Source organism: Dermacentor variabilis, chromosome 11 (assembly GCF_050947875.1).
Source record: "Dermacentor variabilis isolate Ectoservices chromosome 11, ASM5094787v1, whole genome shotgun sequence".
Taxonomy (NCBI): Eukaryota; Metazoa; Arthropoda; class Arachnida; order Ixodida; family Ixodidae; genus Dermacentor; species Dermacentor variabilis.
The window spans coordinates 26,855,677-26,873,759 of record NC_134578.1 but is presented as its reverse complement, the minus strand read 5'-3'; the positions used below and the strand labels follow the sequence as shown (position 1 = coordinate 26,873,759).

General features: G+C 43.9%; 1 protein-coding gene across 2 annotated transcripts in view; it reads right to left on the bottom strand.

Annotated features, from left to right (window-relative positions):
• Positions 1-8,084: 8,084 nt before the first annotated feature.
• LOC142564026 (uncharacterized) overlaps positions 8,085-18,083 on the bottom strand; it is a 41,934-nt gene continuing 31,935 nt past the window's right edge. Inside the window, exons 4-6 of one of the 2 annotated variants that reach the window (XM_075674836.1) lie at positions 15,269-15,452; positions 14,979-15,126; positions 8,085-8,220 (exon numbers count right to left, since the gene is read on the bottom strand). In XM_075674836.1, the coding sequence (XP_075530951.1) occupies positions 8,113-8,220; positions 14,979-15,122 (252 nt within the window). In that variant the 5' untranslated portion in view covers positions 15,123-15,126; positions 15,269-15,452 and the 3' untranslated portion in view covers positions 8,085-8,112. The remainder of the gene's footprint in view (positions 8,221-14,978; positions 15,127-15,268; positions 15,453-18,083) is intronic. The other variant, XM_075674837.1, reaches the window with a different exon arrangement.

Genomic DNA, 18,083 nt, shown 5'->3' with positions numbered 1-18,083 from the left:
CAGTTTAACTACACCACGGCTCCCGTTTATGCGGCGATAACTGCACTCTCACGCTAGAGGAATACATGCGGAGGAAAAATAATAACCTGATGAGTTCGAATTTGAGAGCAAGACCGCAACAAGCAAACACGCATTATAACAAGCTTGATAACGTCGCGTGAACTAAGCTGGTTGTCAAAAAAAGGCAGAACTGTAAACTGACTCAGAAAGTTGCTTTTTAGCTTCTTGTCCATTTCTTGTCGGCAGAGAATTTGTACTTTCATATTACTTACGTGCCTTTTCCATGTAGTGCAAAAGTTTCACACAGACGGCTCTTTTCATGTATAATGGTTGTACAGATTTACTCACGGTGATGTCCGTCTAAAGATTCTGTTCAAACAAGTCGCCCTCTGCCATAAAGCAGTCTTGGCACCTTTTCAGCACGTCCGATGTAGCTTTTTTGATGGAGCAATGCGGTATGTCACTGCAGGCCTCAGCAATCTCTGCATTTAGCGCTTCAGGTGTGGTTGTCGGTTTGCGGTACACTCAGTCTTTCACATGTCCCCACAAAAAATCAAGAGGTGTCAAGTCCGGTGACCTTACAGGCCATGCAACTGGTCAACGTCACCCGACCTACTGGCGTTCTAAGGCTTCGTCAAGCCATGCTCGGGCAAGGCTGCTGCTGTGAGCTGATGCGCCGTCGTGCATTACCAAGTCCGCTTTAAAAGGGCAAGAGGAAGATCACAACAAAAATCTTCGACTAGGCCTTCCAAGATGTCATTAACGTACCGCTGAGCAGTGAGCATGTGGTAAAAAAATATGGGGCCAATTATTTTTCCGTCAAAATACCGCACCACATTCTAAATGACCATTGGTACTGGTGTCTGGTCTGCGCCACCCAATGCGGGTTCGTATCACTCAAGTAAGGCGCATTATTTATCTTGAAAATTTCTGGAGATGGTTACCTCACCTGTCCAAAGCACTTTGTCAACCAAATCCGGTATTTGCTCGCTGTTCACAACGATCCAATTTCAGAAATGAAGCCACCGTTGAAAGTCTATTTCTCCCAGCTTTTGATGCAGTTGGAGGTGGTACGGATGCATTCCAGCCTTCCTAAGAACTCCTGACACCCTAGACTTTCAAATGCTGACCTCATTACTCACATCACGCACGCTGGAATGAGAGTTTGCAGTCATGAGCCAAAATGTCTCCTTCAGCCTTTTCAATGATGGTCCCCCTTCAGTGCCGCATCTTCTTGAAGCTACCTGTTTCTTCCAGCCTCAAGTAACTCCTCATAATTGTGTTCGCGCTAGGCCTTCCCCCCATATTGCCAGTTTCTGTATACCTTGGCAGCTTTCCTCTTGTCGCCCCGTGCCGCTTCCAAGACTAAGACCACGTTCGCCTTCTGCTCGCTTGAGTACGGCATACTTTAGGCACTCCAAACAATTTCTTCGAAACGGTTGCGCAGCACGACAGTAATAGATAGTCGAGCTCATATGCATCTAGTCGCTGGCACAGCTTGGAAGAAAAGCGGCGTTGTAATAAATTATGCTCTCTCTCGCACATGTTCCAGATGTATGATGCATGTTTTGTGTGTATTTTTTCTATTCCGTATCGACTTGAACGCTGGGAAAAATTTACTCTTCTCGTGATAGCGGAATAAGCGGCTGATCACGGCGCGTTCTTCGGCGATAGGTGCGAGCGGCTGCTGACGAAGCGCTTTTCAGAGCGCCGTTGCCAGCCGCTGCCGGTAATGCCAGAGCCGAGCACAGGTTCAAGCTCTTTCCCGTAAGCGAACGGAAGGTGCGCCGCTGGCGATGTTTTTACAAATCACTCACGAGAGCGCTGTAATCGTCACGCATTCGGGCGCACATAGTGCGCTGTCGCGTGGTATTATTTGAACTTGCGGAAACCATGCGGAAGCATTCGGCGGCCTTTCGTTTTTCACGAATAAAAGCGACCACGCTAAGTCAATCTCGTTGGGATTACCTGGGTTGGCTAATGTTTGTGAAGCTCCACAACTTTTCAATTGACACCTGCACATTTCAAGCTATATTTAAAAAGTTAACTAATTTATGTCGGTTAATTACTCAAAAATAGACGAAGAAAATCATACTGTAAGTTTAGATAACTAACAACATCCACGTGACTTGTGTTCTGAAGAACGCACAGGCTTTTTGAAAACTTGGTCCAAGCTAGCTGGGACAACTTGCATGTACGAACACTCTGTGTGCTGAATGAAAGAAACAGAAAACGAGATGACATAACCCTTGTATGCTGACCAAGTATTCATACATCTGTGCATATATGACATGATTTGTGAATGCAACAAGCAGGCATGGCAGGAAAAAAAAGTAGGCATGGAACAAGCACCAATGTTAAATATTTATTCCACAAGGTCGTCGTGAAATATTTATTGTGAGACAGCCGTGAAGCCTCGACGGTTTATTTAGCAGGTCGCGCGCTGAATATTTCACTCATTAATTTGTTACAATGATGAGAAAGCACAAGTGTGTGATTGAGCATGGGGTTACATCCTCATGAGTGACAGTGACTGGCCAAATGGGAAGACAGTCGAGACGAAGCGAATGAATGGCGGTGCATCTGCACTCTCGTGTTACGCCTCGTCACAACATAACGGGATCAGGTATACCAAGTCTAGTAAGGAGCATACACACTTTGACGCATGTTTTGTTTGGCAGCCTGATTTAGCTTTTTTGTCTTTATCTTTTTACGCTTAGTACAACCTGATCCCAATGGAAAGACAAGCAAGGTGGATGGAATTTGGAATGTGGTGAACAAAAATGGGTGGCATGTACACATTCTTACCTTGTGATGAGCATTGAGCTGTCAACATGCAACAAGTTCGGAGGGTTCACCCGTTCTCCATGTCATTATGGAGAACGAGTCTCGCCATAATACATGTCTATAAAACAGGTCTATCCATAAAACAGGATGACCACAATTTACTATTCCATAACAGCCATTATATCTTTATTTTTATTTATTTATTTGACAAATACTGTCACCCTTGTATAGGCTGTGACAGGAAGTGCGATATAATGTGCACTTTGTACCTTTCACTACAGCCCTTTTCCTTGCCAACAATCAACTTTTCAAAACAATACTGTTAGGTACTTTTTCTGTGATCCCCACAGGGGCGTCTGCGTCAGCAGGCGTTTGGTGTGTTGCGACACCACGTACCCGAGCACACGAGGTTTGGACCCTCCCGCGTCTAACCGTGCGCGGCTTAGCCGTGTCCGGGGAAAAAAGGATCCTGGGGGTTAAGCCAATGCCGGGTGTTTGCACCTTTACGGCCCCTCGGCGGCGGCAACACACCCCTTTCGCCTCGGCTTCCAGGGGGAAATCAGTAGTTGCCTTTTCCTGTCTCTCTCTCCCTCCAACCTCCGTCTTTTCCTCACTTTCCATCTTTTTTGTCATCTCCTAACTTTCATTTACTTCCAAGTTTCCAGGCAGCAAGGGTTAACCTTGTGTGAAAAGCCAACCTGGGTTATTTCATATTTGGTTATAGTGATGACGTACAGCTGGCGTTTGCAGGACCTGTTTTACAGCTCCTGTAGCGTCCCCTCGTAGGGCTGCACGGTGGGTGGCTGGTGTTACTGCCGAAAACTCAATTTTTCTATGGCAAGTTGCTTTCCTCCACTTCCTGATCGCCCTCAGAAACACCTCATATGCTGCGTTAACATCAGTTTCATTGAAAGTGTCATCCCAGAAAAGTTGGTTAACATCTAAACAGAAGGACTCCAAGGCTGCCTGCGTCACAACTTGGAGACTAAACATAGCCCTGCCGTCTGACAGAGCAGGTGAATGTGTTGCGATGGAATAGCAGACGGCCATGTAAGCACTTATCAAGTAAGTGAGAGTACAACTGATACACGCGATATATCATAATTTATTATAGGTAAGTCAAGAATTGTTTCTGTGGATGATGTCAGCCGAGTAGGTGAAGCTATGGAATTTGTGCAGCCGCTGCTACTCAAAATAGTTTCAAGTTCAATTAATTTGACACTGTCAGAGCTCATATAAATATTGAAGTCACCTCTAAGTACCAAATAACACTGATTTTGGCTGATAAAAACCAGAATACCCTCAAGAAAATCAAGAAAAATAGGTATGGAACCGTTTGGAGGGTGATAAGCGACAAATAGTATCACGCACATGAACACAAACAGTTCTTAATGCGCGTTTACACCAGAAAATTCAGTCATGAGACTACCTTCTAAAAATTTTTAACCAGCAAGGGCAGACCACATACTTGGTGATTTAACCTATGTAGAAAAAAGTTTGCATTTCTGGCAGCTTGACGGTGTCAAATGTACTACGCTGCCATGTTTCAGTGAGCATTAGCACATCAAGGTTGTTATACAGTTTAGAAAGCAAACATTCAAGCTCACCGACTTTAGTACCAACTGAGTGGACATTTAAGAGAAAAAACAGCAAAAAAATGTTTTACAAGGCTTGAAAACGCCAGAAATTTCTTCTAGTGTTATATGGCCTAGTTGTACCATATTTCAAGTCAAGTGTATCTATGGAAAAGATCATTCACCTAAAGCGGTTAAGTTGCTCTCGTGCCTGATAACGTGCACAGGTCCCCGCTTTTTCTGCGAACGAGAACATTCCAATTTTTGTGGCAGACGAACTGGTAACCTGGTTCCTTTCACCATTTATTTGCGATTGCCATCAGAGTCCTAGAGCGCTATCTCATGATTTCGCTTGTAAAAATGCCTTGTTGTCATTGTCTTAGAGTTTATTTTTCCTAGCCAGGCATCTCTAGTTTTCTGCCTAGCGAACCGCACAATGTACTTTACTTGCCCTCTCAGCTAGCATGCGGAGGGCCATGATGTCGGTTTGAGGAAGCTTTCCCGCTACATCATTAATATTACTTAAGCGATCTTCCCCTTCCGAGTGGGCGACTCCATGAATCTCAATGTTTAGACGCCTGCTGTGCCATTCCAAATCATCAAGATCCAATCTAAACTGGGTCATGTTAGCTGCATCCTGGTCTTTCTCAGTTTTGTCGTCTTGGTCTTTGAAACGCTGTATATCTTTCCCGTGTGCATTCAAACGTTCTTGTATACGATCACATTGATCCGAGATCACCTGAATTGCTCGCTCGATACCATCTACTTTCTGGTTTAGAGGGAGGAGAGACGTCAGCTAGAGGTTTATTTCAGTGATGAAAGCTTACACATGAGCATCTTCTTCTGTTCCTCGCTTTCAAGGTTTCCTTTCATACTGCCCGGACGACACGTGTCACTTTTCCAGTTTTCTTTTGCTTTGTGGTCTCTTATTAGCAAAAGCTTGCTCGTTTAGCCAAGAGCAAGTAACACCATGAAAACTGAATTCACAATCCGTGCATAAAATCGCATTTCCGTCATCACGAATGACAGAGCGGCAAGTATAGCAGCGGGACTGGTTTCAAGTTGGATCAAAACAGTTACACATTTCATGAAAAATGCAAAAATGGGAGCAGCGGCAGTAAACACAGACGTATCAGTATAAACGATGAGACCTACCTGCAGTATATCAGAATAACTGTTCATTAAGGTGCTGCTGCCTCTACCGCTGTTGCCTCTGCCACCGCTGCCAAAATGCGACGCCAAAAAAGGCGCCCTCCAGAGAAACGTTCTCTCCAGAGTTCTCTCCAGAGCAACGGTTTCCCGATGAACGTAGGAAGCAGCCTTATTCTTCTTTGACAGACGCAGCGAAAAGCAAAGTGCGCTGATGCGGTTGACCCACAGACGTCCAGTAGCAGCTGATAGAGGTCAAGCGCGGCAGCTAGAAATATCTGTCACGGCAGCAGCAACTGCAGTATATCAGAAGAACGGTTTAGCAAGGTGCTGCTACCTCTGCCGCGGCTGCCAAAATGTCTGATATCCAGGTAACAAGCAAATGAATTCGCAATGTTTCTGTTCTGTGCTATGGGATAAAGTTTATTCGCAACAAAAAAAATGAATCACTATACGTGCACTCGAACTGGTGTGAAATTTACTAATTAGGAATTCCTTTCACAAATGTAGCAGCAGTGCAAACCCTGCAGGCGTCTTGTGAAACAAGAAAGAGGAGGTTAGCAGGGGTAACTCTTGGAAGAGTGCATTCCTGGTGTCGGTAATTTCTGTCGCTCGGTGCCTTCACAAAAGGCTGAGAAAGCTTTAGCGACACTTGTTCTGCGGTTAGCAAACTGTTCTGTGCAGTAAATTCATAAAGGAATTTTTATTCTTAAAACAAACAAGAGATGCCTGCGACATGTCTTGTTTATTTGTTTAACAGGGATAAGCAGGCTAGTTGGTGGTCGTTATTGGAATGCATCATGTAACCGCACAAAACCAGGGACAAAGAAGGAACACACAAGACAGGCGCGGAAATTCAACTAAAATTTACTCTTAATTGGGCCTGCCGAAGCTCCCCAGGATACATTTGTGCTGTTTTTTGTGCTGTGTATTTTCTATTGCTTTGACTGCACGGACCACGTAGTCATTGTAGGTAGGTCATTGCAGTTTCAATCACCGCTTTGGGGTTGTCCCTTTATTATTTGTTCTTGTCTCTTACCTATGTTTACTTCCATTATTTGAGAATGGATAGGAACAAAACGTGACATTTGGACATTTATGCAAAACTGACTTAAGTATTCAACAAGCTCTGACAGAGCCTTATCCAGCTTTTAGCATAGCTCTTCACCAGTGGTAAGCAATGAGAAATAAACGAGCATTATTTTGAAGCTTAATACGACGCCACCATGTGGCTTCGCCGAACATTGCTTCGGAAGTAACAAGCACTGTTAAGAATGGGACGAGCTAGTTAGGCATGGTGCAGATGTGGATGTATGCTTTCTGCGTTGTCACTCTTTGGAACTACTTTGTACCTTGTATCTTACTGGAATGACGAATTTATATAGGGAATTATGCTTCAAACATAGCGCGTGCCAGAATTTTTGCCATCATCGTACCTGACCTTAAGTCCATTGCAGGATCAATGGAATTAAAAGTGGCGTATTAATTTATGATCGTAGCCTGTATTCGCTAAAGTATATACACCATCTACATCTGTGTTTTATGTTGTTGTAGGCTAACGAATGCTGTTTGCAGAACCTTTAACCTTTAGACTGAGTGATTTAGCTTATCTTTGAGGTACACATTTTTGCTCAAGTTGTTTGAAATCACCTCCATTCTTCCACAAACAGAGCGACGTTGTCTACCAAGGTGGCAGATTTTCTGTGCTAGGCAAAGTGCCGTATCTTTCACTTTGATAAGTGTTCCTCAATAGTCACTGAGTCGCGCGGAATCATTGTCCAAACAGATTTGCAGTTTTAAGATATTTTGAAAAACACTATAAGGCACACTGCCATTGGAAGTGTGGCTCATAATGTACAACCATACGTCACCGCAGCAGTAGGTCACAGATGCCACGAAACCTCTAAGCTTAATTGGGGCTGCCGAAGCTCCCCAGGATACATTTCTAAGTCCATAACTGCATCATTTTGCAGGTTACCATTAGGTACCCCACTGACACCTGGCACTTTCGGGAAGGAAGGCCGCTGCTGGTGAAAAAGATGTGGTTCCGTTTTCTGATCGTTTCTTCTGCAGCATCTCTGTGTTTAGGGTGCAAAACGTTAATAACACTTTTACCCGCTGTAGAATAAATTCAGCAATTTTGCAAGATAGAACCTTTCTTTATTTACTTTTGAGTATAGCAAGACTAGGGTCATACCAACTGACGTGCCGCCTTGAAGTTCCCACCATCACAATGTCGAGGCTCTCGAAAGGACCTTCAAGGCTGAACGTTACGTTGAGCCAATGCTCACCACAGCTGCACAGCGTTCTCATCGCTGCCACGTCAACTGTGGTTGGCATGGTTGCTGTCGTAAAATTATGGTTGCTAGGAGCTGCCACCGACGAAACGATGTCTTCAAAACAAAGTAGGACAGGCGAATTCTCGCCGTCACTGCTATACTCTGTATATATTTATTCAAGTGTGTGGTGCATCTTAATGTATGCATTATATTGAAAGAAGATGATACACGACTCAACCACCAAAGTTGCGGAAACCAGTTTCTATGTCGTTAACTAAATTAAAACATAGTCCGCTGTATTGGATTGCTTCATTCTCGTTCCTTCATTCAGAAAGTTTCTGGCTGTTCAGATCAACAGTAATCGGGTAAGACACGCAGTCTAGTGTCTCTTCACCATCCTGAATCTTCAAAGTCGCAACCAGGTGTCCATCCTACAAGGAATGACAGAGATTAAGTCACGGTATGACAGGTTCCCTCACTCCGCTCCAAATGAACCTCAGTAAATACAAAAAGGTGACAACGAAATAAGGCAACCCAAGTGTGCGCTCATAGTTTCGTTGACGACAGCTGATGATACCGATTATTCAGTGCTGTTACAAGCTTTACCTCGCAACAGTTACCTTACTTGCCAATTCGACAATATTGTACATACTTTAGAGAAGGTGAAGTGCTTTTGAAATATGATATCGTAACACTACGAGACAAAAGCGTGATTCGAATCTTTACAGTGACAGCACAGAAAATTTAGCATGGCTACATGATAATATTGCATGCGAGGTACTGTTATGGACCATATACATTATTTGGAAATAATGTGCTCGCCATAACGTTGGTGCATTAATACTGAACAAGCCAGTATCTCAATAGTATCAGACGTTCTGAGAACTATACTGTGCGTGATACGTTAGGAAAGTCAATTGAAACTTTGCCTTTCTAAGTAAACTTAAATTTCCTGATAAATGAAGTGGAGCTTAGAGCACTCAGTGGTCAAAAGACATCAGTGGTCTCCCTGGCGTCACCTTCTCTACTCGCCCATTTATTCGCTTCGCCTATGGGAGGTTAGGTGGAGCTTGGTGTAGTGTATAGGCACTGTCAAACAAATTGTGGCGGCACTGACAAAGACAGGTTCTATTGCTGAAACCGTTGCTCCCGCCCGATACATACCTCATTCGCCCGCTGTTGATTCCTTGGTTCTCACGTCCCTGTCAACCTCAGTCTTTCACGTTTGAATTCTAAGCTAAGCGTATTTTGAAAGTGCATCTACGCTCGTTAATGAAAGCAAAGAAACGTATTCGTCTTCTTGAATTAGATAAGCAGAAGCACTGCACGATTTAAAAAGGGGTAATTAAAGTGCAATACACTTTCAGGAATTTTTCCCAACGGGGTGTGTCTTTCCAATAAAACAAAAAGCTACGGGCCATCTACACAAACGAAAACTGTTGAGAACTTGGCACATTTATTGGTTAGACCGGTCGCAATGAGCGACTGAGACTCGCAACATGTGCGTGTCTGTGTCGCTCCTTGTCAGCGCGCTCACTTATACTTACGCATGCGGGAGTCTGAGTGAGCCATTTTTGATTCTCAGTCTAAGCTTTTCTGCTTCATTCCGAGTCGTTATCGGCCATTCTCAGTGAACCCAAGCGAGTAGAACCCACTACGTCTGCGTTAGCCTATCGAGTTTGAAATATCACGTGATTTTAAATATTTCAGCCACGCAGAAAGTATTCAAACGTGGATCTGAGACCGCGAAAGCAGTAGTCCAAACTTAGCTGAGTTATTGCTGAAGTCGGGACTAAAATATGTCGGTGAAAATGGCCGCAGATACTTCTGCTACCAGTCTTTGTTTCCAAGTTTCTAAAGGTGTTGCTTTTCATCTGTGCTCAGGTATAGCTTATATTTCTCTACCCATCCGGTAACGTTTGTCATCATCATCATCATCATCATCAGCTTATTCATGTCCACTGCAAGACGAAGGCATCTCCCTACGATCTCCAATTACCTCTGTCCTGCGCCAACTGATTCCAACCAGCACACGCAAATTTCCTAATTTCGTCGCACCATCTAGTCTTCTGCGATTCTCTACTGCCCTTCCCTACTCTTGTAACCTTTCTGTTACCCTAATGGTGCAACGGTTATCTAGTCTGCGCATTACATGACCTGCCCAGCGCCGTTTTTCTCTCTTAATGTGTATTAGAATATCGTCTATGCCCGTTTGCTCTCTGATCCAAACTCCTCGCTTTCTGTGTCTTAAAGTTATGCCTAGCATTCTTTGTTCCATCGCTTTTTGCGGGCTAGGATTCACCTCAATTTGAAGAGAGAAAGAGTTAAATTGGTCGACAAAAAGTAGGTCGACTCAGAGGCAGTAAGGGTAAAAGCAGTCAAATTTAGGCTGGTACTTGCAAACAAATATGCGGCCTTAGAACAGAGAGATGATGATGATGATGATGATGACGATGATGATGATGATGACGTAGAGGTAACGAATGAAACCGTAATGAGGCTGGCTTCAGAGGCAGCAGTTGAAGTGGGAGGCAAGGTACCAAGGGAACTAGTAGGCAAGCTCTCCGAAGTAACAAAGGACCTAATAAAGAAACGACAAAGAATGACAGTGTCCAACTCAAGAGGTAAGATAGAATTTGCGGAACTGTCAAACCTGATCAACAAGGCGAAAATAAGTGACATTCGAAACTATCACCTCAGAAAGACTGAAGAAGCCTTAAAAAATAGACTCAGCCTGAAATCAGTGAGAAGGAAACTTGGCATAGGCTAAACCAAGATGTATGCACTAAAAGATAAGCAGGGTAATATCATCAGCAATCTCGAAGATATAGTAAAAGCGACGGAAGAATTCTACACTGACCTTTACAGTACACAGAATACTCAGGAGCACTCTATTCAAAACGATAATGAACAGTATACAGAAACTCCTCCTATAAATAGAGATGAGGTCAGAAAGGCCTTGCAAGGCATCAAACGGGAAAAAGCGGCAAGGGAGGATGGAACAACAGTCGATTTAATCGAAGATAGAGGAGACATAATGCTAGTAAAACTGGCGGCTCTTTATACGAAGTGTCTATCGACTGCAAGGGTCCTATAAAACTGGAAGAATGCAAATATTATACTAATCCACAAAAAGGGCGACGTTAAAGATCTAAAAAATACAGGCCCATTAGCTTACTCCCACTATTATATAAAATATTTACCAAAATAATCTCCAATAGAATAAGAACAACACTGGAATTCAGTCAACCAAGGGAGCAGGCTGGCTTGAGGAAAGGTTACTCTACAATGAATCACACCCATGTCATTAACCAGGTTGTCGAGAAAACCACAGAGTACAATAAACCTCTCTATATGGCTTTCATAGATGACGAAAAAGCATTTGATTCAGTAGAGATACCTGCAGTCATAGAGGCATTGCGCAATCAAGAAGTACAGACCGCTTACATAAATACCCTAGAAAATATCTACAGAGATTCCACAGCCACTTTAATTCTACACAAGAAAAGTAGGAAGATGCTTATAAAGAAAGGGGTCATACAAGGAGAAACAATCTCCCCAATGCTATTCAATGCGTGCTTAAAAGAAGTATTCATGCTATTAAACTGGGAAGGCTTAGGAGTAAAGATCGACGGCGAATACCTCAACAAACTTCGGTTTGCCGATGACATTGTTCTATTCAGCAACAATGCAGACGAGTTACAACAAATTATTGAGGACCTTAACAGGGAGAGTGTAAGAGTGGGACTGAAGATTAATATGCAGAAGACAAATATAATCATAAATAACCTGGCAAGGGAAGAGTTCAAGATCGCAAGCCAGCCTCTAGAATCTGTAGATGAGTACGTTTACCTAGGTCAACTAATCACAGGGAACCCGGACCATGGGAAGGAAATTCACAGAAGAATAAAATGGGTTGAATCGCATATGGCAGACACCGTGAGCTCCTGAATGGGTGCTTAGCGCTATCATTGAAAAGGAAAGTATACAATTAGTGCATTTTACCGGTGCTGACATGCGGCGCAGAGACTCGGAGGCTGACAAAGAAGCTTGACTACAAGTTAAGGACCGCGCAAAGAGCGACGTTTGTAATACGTTCCCAAATGAGCGGAAAATAATTTTAAGCTAACTGCTATTTTAGATATTCGTTTTCGTTTCTTTTGTAATCCTATAGCAATTAAATGCAGACACTAGATGAATTTCGCCGTCGCAGTCGTCGTGATGTTCCGTTTAATGTCTGAGAGCGTGTCGTACGCTGTAAGTGCGAGGGTCAGCGTGCGAGGGTTAGCTGAGAAGGATGACGTCTTGATGCGCGCCCTGTTCCCGCACGACCAGTGTTGGCGGTAACATAAAAAGGCATGCTCGAGTGCCCGCTAGGGGAGCAGAGCGCACGTCTCCCCTAGCACAGCTGTCGCAGTGGGCTTCTTCGCTCGCCTGAGTTCATACATAGCCAGCGTGACTCATCCCGGAGGTCATCTGCAGCGGCTATTTATTGGCCTTGAGTGTATAACCCTTTAGTATAGTGAATTATATTAAAGGTTTCATTCGATATCAGTAATTAGGAAGCCTTTGAGGATTTAGTGCACCACCAGAAAACAATGTTCTTTTTTTTTAATTTTAAGCATGATATAATCAAACCATACAATTATAGATTTGCGGAATGTGCCCTGCATTTTCTGTTTTTCTTGGTCAACTGACAAATTGTAGGAACTCTACGACAAGAGCATTACACATCGTGGAAGATTCAACATTCGGTAGTCAATATGCTATATGGGCACAAAATATACAAAGAGCTTTCGTAGCTTGTGATAACGCCAATATGTGATGTGCACTTCGTGTGAGCAACTATGTGCACACAAGAAAGAAATTTGTTTCTGTAGCAGTGTACGCATTCACAGAAGCAAACTCAAGCACTCTAGTTCTTTCATATATTCATATAATGTGGCTGTTCTTGATCAGTTGCTCTGTTCTTCTTCAGGAACGTGGCAATGCAATCTTGAATGCGGCAGCAGTAACCGTCATTTGTACAATGTTACGGTGTGAATGTGTTTAAATAAAGTTTATTGAACAAGGCAGGGAAAGCTACACTGTAAACTAATTGACATCTTTAAGAGTGCTTTCTGTGTATAAACTACACCCTTCCCACCCTTAAGGGTGTAAGAATGTGAGATATTGACATGTATTTGCACCATTAATTAGCCTTAAATATGTAACTTGGTTTACAGTGTACCACAATGTTATCTACAAGTTTGCGATATGGTTAAAGGGCATGTCACCCACAAGCGTAGCGTATTGGTAATTTATAGCAATGTTTTGTTCACTGCTATTATGATGTGGCAGCCGAATTCTGGCATTGAAATTAGTGAACGTGCTTATTTTTCAGCTTGGCCCGTATGCTGGGCTGCATCTAGAATAGTTAATACTTTAGGCAATTTCATTTATAAGTTCTTGTTGTGACATTCGACAGAACGGTAGCGAATGTGACGCCAAGGTCGTGCAGCGGTGGTGTCCATTGATTTATGAAGTTTAATTTAACAGTGCAGTAGTGATACCATAGTAAACACTTGAGAAGGATCCGGCTTAGCTTACACTACCTGGGCTTCTGTAACGTGTTGTAATGAGTGGACTTAAATAAAACGGGCGAGCATTCTTATTTTTGCATTCATCCAATGATTTAACACGATCGCCTTGGCGGGCAATCGTGAATATGACCTCGTGTTGTTATTGTGTCACCGTGAAAAGTACCACAAAATCTAAAATGCACCTGTGAACAGCACTTGACCTTACTTATTATATCTCCTAAAGTTTTCAGTGTTCAGCGCCACGTTTGCGCTCACTGTTAATAGGAGACAGGCAACTTGATGGTTAAAGTTCATCGGCTTTCGGCTATAGCGCAAATCGCACTTGGCGTGACAACTTGCCCCGAAGAACTTACGTTGTTGCCCCGGGCCCTGAAGCACCTCTCGGATTTGGTGAAAATATACAGTTCACGGATAGCATACGCAGCTCGGAATATTTCAGCCAACTTTTGCAGTTGTGCGCGATGCGTGGATCTCGCAAGCGGGACGCGAAGTCAGCTTTCTTTCAAACGCTTTCTTTTCAATAGAAACCTGCTCCTCACTCTTTTGAGGACGCTTTATTTCGTAATACAGCAGATTCCAATACTCCCATACTACTGAACTATAGCTGACATCAATCAAGAATGACGTTCGGATCTGTACCATTCGTCCTACTGGTACTGCCAATATTTATTGGCGCAGTTTAATAAACAGGTTGAAGTAAGCGAAAACCTGCTTTCGAATTTCGTTAATAATTACGTGCATCTGGAAGAAGCCGACTACCGCCTTCTCATGCTAGGCGACCGTCACCCACTTAGGAATTAGGCTTTGGCCACCCTTGTTATCAGTGTCGCAGCCGACGGGTCTCGCTAATTTAGACTAATTTTCAACACTCAATCAGGCACGAACCCCACGAAACTTAAGTTCAGACCACCCGCACACTTGCTAGCGCGCGTGCTCGCTCCCAGTTAGACCCTTTTGAAGGCCTCACTGCGGAATGAGCCATTAACAGCGCTTCGAAATGCGAAAGATTTATGTGGCTACTATCCGTCGGTCAAGCTGATGCAGGACAAAGCTGGTTCGCACCACGTGGCACAGGCGGACAGGAGCATATGAGCGGGAGCGCGAACTCTAGCCCTGTCATGCACAAAGGCAACACTGCTGTTGCATGTAGCTGCGGTCTGCTAGGCAGCGTAGACACCGCCAACACTGCGGGGTGCCGCGACGAGTCCATTGGCTGAGTGCATGGCGGCTCGCTGAGGGCCACCGCGTTTCGCGCTTCGTAGACGCCAAAATTGGGAATAGTCGGGTCTTAGTGAACATCCACAATCAAATTTTAACAGCGCGCCACGGTGCCGTTCATTAGGCGGAGCGCTTTGGGCACACCCCGTTCCGCCGTAGCCTACGCCGTGCAAATCATTGAAAAAGGAACAGAAGCAGCGTGAACGCTATATTTGATTGCCAATAACTCCGCTTCTGCTGAACGCACTGAAGGACTTTTTGGGACGAGGTATTTATCAATTGTCTGATTCAATTTCAAATGGATTTCTCAAGTTAGACAAAAAGGGTTTCAGGGCCCGTTTAACTTCCGAGCTCACCGTATCACACAAAGAAAGCAATGGTAATCTTACCCTTAGGCACCTTCGCACGAAATCGGTTCCAGGCAGGTAGAACGAGAGCCGGACTGTGTACTCGCCAGCTTCAATGGGACACTTGTTGTCCCATTTGGAGTTGAGCTTCTTCTCCTTACGAGTGGTGCCGTCACAGAGCTTCATCTTTCTGCACGTAAAGGGATGAGAAGAAATAATTACAGAGTGCACGGAGGCTGCCTCTTGATCTGCAGCAGAGAACGCTGGCTACGTCCTTGGTGAGGTTATCAAGAGCAGTGTACTTCATATACATCGATCATTGCAAAACTCACGCCGGGATGATTGCGTTTGCGCAACGCACTGCTCTACCCTTGTCAGTGCTGAAGGAAATTTGCAGGATAGGCTGACTTCCAATGGTTTCCTCCACATGGATCGTGGCTATCACTTGCGCTGCCTTTCCCAGTTTCGCATTCCAGACTGTGACGCTGTCAATCTGAATGTCTGAAACATTCGTGCCTGAAATGACGTCATACTCCATTAGGAGGACCACAGTGGCTGCACGAGAGGCTCGCAACATCAAAAGACGGACAATCAGACGCAGTCATGCACTTTAGGTTCTGTAAAAAAAATGTGGCTAAGCGATTTGTCAAAGACGTGTAAGCAGTGAACGTTAAAGATTTTGAGCTCGACTTTACAGTTTCTCGATAACTGATCACATTATCAGTACGCAGTTATTGTGAAATGTACAGTTTGGTTATTCATCCATGTAAACCAGAAGTCGGACAGATTTCGTGCCACTTGCTGCTTAGAATGCAGGAACCAAATGTTGTGCTTTGGGCCATTTATATTATGCAACACAGTCTCCGAATGACTCGGCGCATATCTGTTGTGTAAAAGTTGCTCTCAGCTTGCAGTCCGATATACGCCTAAGTGTAGCACTCAGAACAATGAATTCTGTGTAACTGAAGTTTCAGTACCGCGCTGCTTGGACAGACGAAAACAATATATGCCCTGCCAGAGCAAAAGGCTTCTTGAAATTATGTGCCATTGGTATATAAATTACTTTTATCTGTCTCATGAGGCTCTAGTTGAGTATCGATGGCGTAAATCGCGCTTATTTTCCTCAAAACATAGTAGACGAGCAATCTTACTCGATCATTCTTTTTACAAAACTCACCACTCCCTATAAACACAACTTTATGCCTTTTAGCATTTAGGTCCCAAACATTAATCGTCATCTGTGTTGCTTGAGTTTCATGTCTTTAAAGCTCTTCGCGCGCTGCCTTCCTGTGAAGAACTCTGTGTCATGTAGAAAAACATATGCTATTCGTTACTGGGATATACCCAATGCACAACGTTAAAGAAAGAAACGGCGCGCCATATAACTGATGAATATTGTTTGAGGACACGATAAACCCCGAAGGCTTTCCATGTTCCTCAATGTGCTAGTATATTCCTGAACATATTTTACTAACGAAATGATGATGCCAGGTTAGCACGGCTGCCCAAGAAAAATTTCACGATATAAGGAAATTACTAAGTCTAGCAACATCAAAAAAAAAAATAAGATCACAAATATATAGGCCGTCGTATGTATAACCTTGCTCAAGGCGATCGGTGGGACGTTGCCAGCACATGGAAATAATTCTTTTGAGGCGATGCAACAACCTGTGAATTTGGCATTTTAGGGAGGTTAGAGTAACATTCAATGACCAAGAAAATTCGTTGCTCAGGAGGCAGATGGGCAAAAATTTCACATTTCGATTAACGCATGAGAATTAAACAGCCGTTCGAAAGCCGGTCAGCGCCACAGTTGCTTTACAACGGGCTATGCAGTCATAGTCGCAAAAGAAATGTACGTCGTAAGAGCACAGGGGTTGATGGAAACTTTTGTTGCGAGAGTAAGTGCGTGTTCCAAGTATGACTCAATTTATAGAATTTTCACTACACTACACCCAAGCGGAGTACGTTCACTTTAGCTGAGCACAATCAGAGTTACGGTATGAGGCCACAAGCTTTCCAGAATAAAACGTCGCTCAATGTAGCACAAATAATAAAGGAATTACAATCCTCAAGCTGCCCTTACAGCGCAGGACGAATACAAGACTTCGAGATGAAGTTCAAAATAGGACGTAGCTTGTACGGGCGTTACCATTCGGGACAGCTTATGAATCGATAAGCCAAGCTAACTTCACCAAGATTTTCTTACCAGGACACCTTGTCAGTTCAGGCCTTTGAAACAGTAATCCGACCGCGAAGTTAAGAACGGCCAAAAAGCATAAGCAGGTAAGGGCCTGCATGTTCATCAGCCTGATAGAAGCACACTGAACAGGAAGACAGTGTTTTCGCGCTTTTAAGCGCTGCCATGTCCCACGAGTATAGCAGCATGTTCAAAAGTGAACAGAGTTCAAGCAACCTACCACGGACCTGTCCAGCCAACGAATCTGCAGAAGTGTCCTGAGATTTATGTTCACAATACTTCCGTTCCCAGTGCAAAACGTTGACTGAACTGCTTCATCTAGTCGTTTCGTAGGTCGTGCTTTCAGCCGAGTCGTTATTCATTCTCTTTATGCCGATGAACTCCTAAAGATAAATCTTTAGTGTTCCGCCTCCTCACTGCCAAGTGAAAATAGGCACCGTAGACTTTTGGCTCTGGCTTCACAAAATGTTCACATATCTATTTCACCCATGGGGGAGGTCAGCATGCCGGTATCGCTAAGCACGGAGTAAAGAACCTTCGCATATCATTTACATGATCATCCATAGGCTTCAGCCAGTAATTTTATTACTATAGATATGTCTGCTTCAATCGTTGCACGTTAATGGGAGGAGGAGGAGGAGGAGGAGGATCAGGAACCCAGCATTATAGGGTATAAACTTGGACCACTGGTTGTAGCAATGTTGAACTTCTGGAAGAGCAGTTCTCCAATGAAACACATAGAAAAGAACGATGTACACAGCGCCATGTGTGTCTTGTTCTTTTAGACGTATTTCGTCATAGTCAGAATTTGAACCATGCAGGTATAGCGGTGAAGTAGGAGCCCACATGTATGCATACCTGCTGCTTCACGTAGCTTGAGCCCAGGTATACTTAAAGAAAGCTGTAAATCGCAGCTCGGTGAAAACCATGAGATATCGTGCGCATTC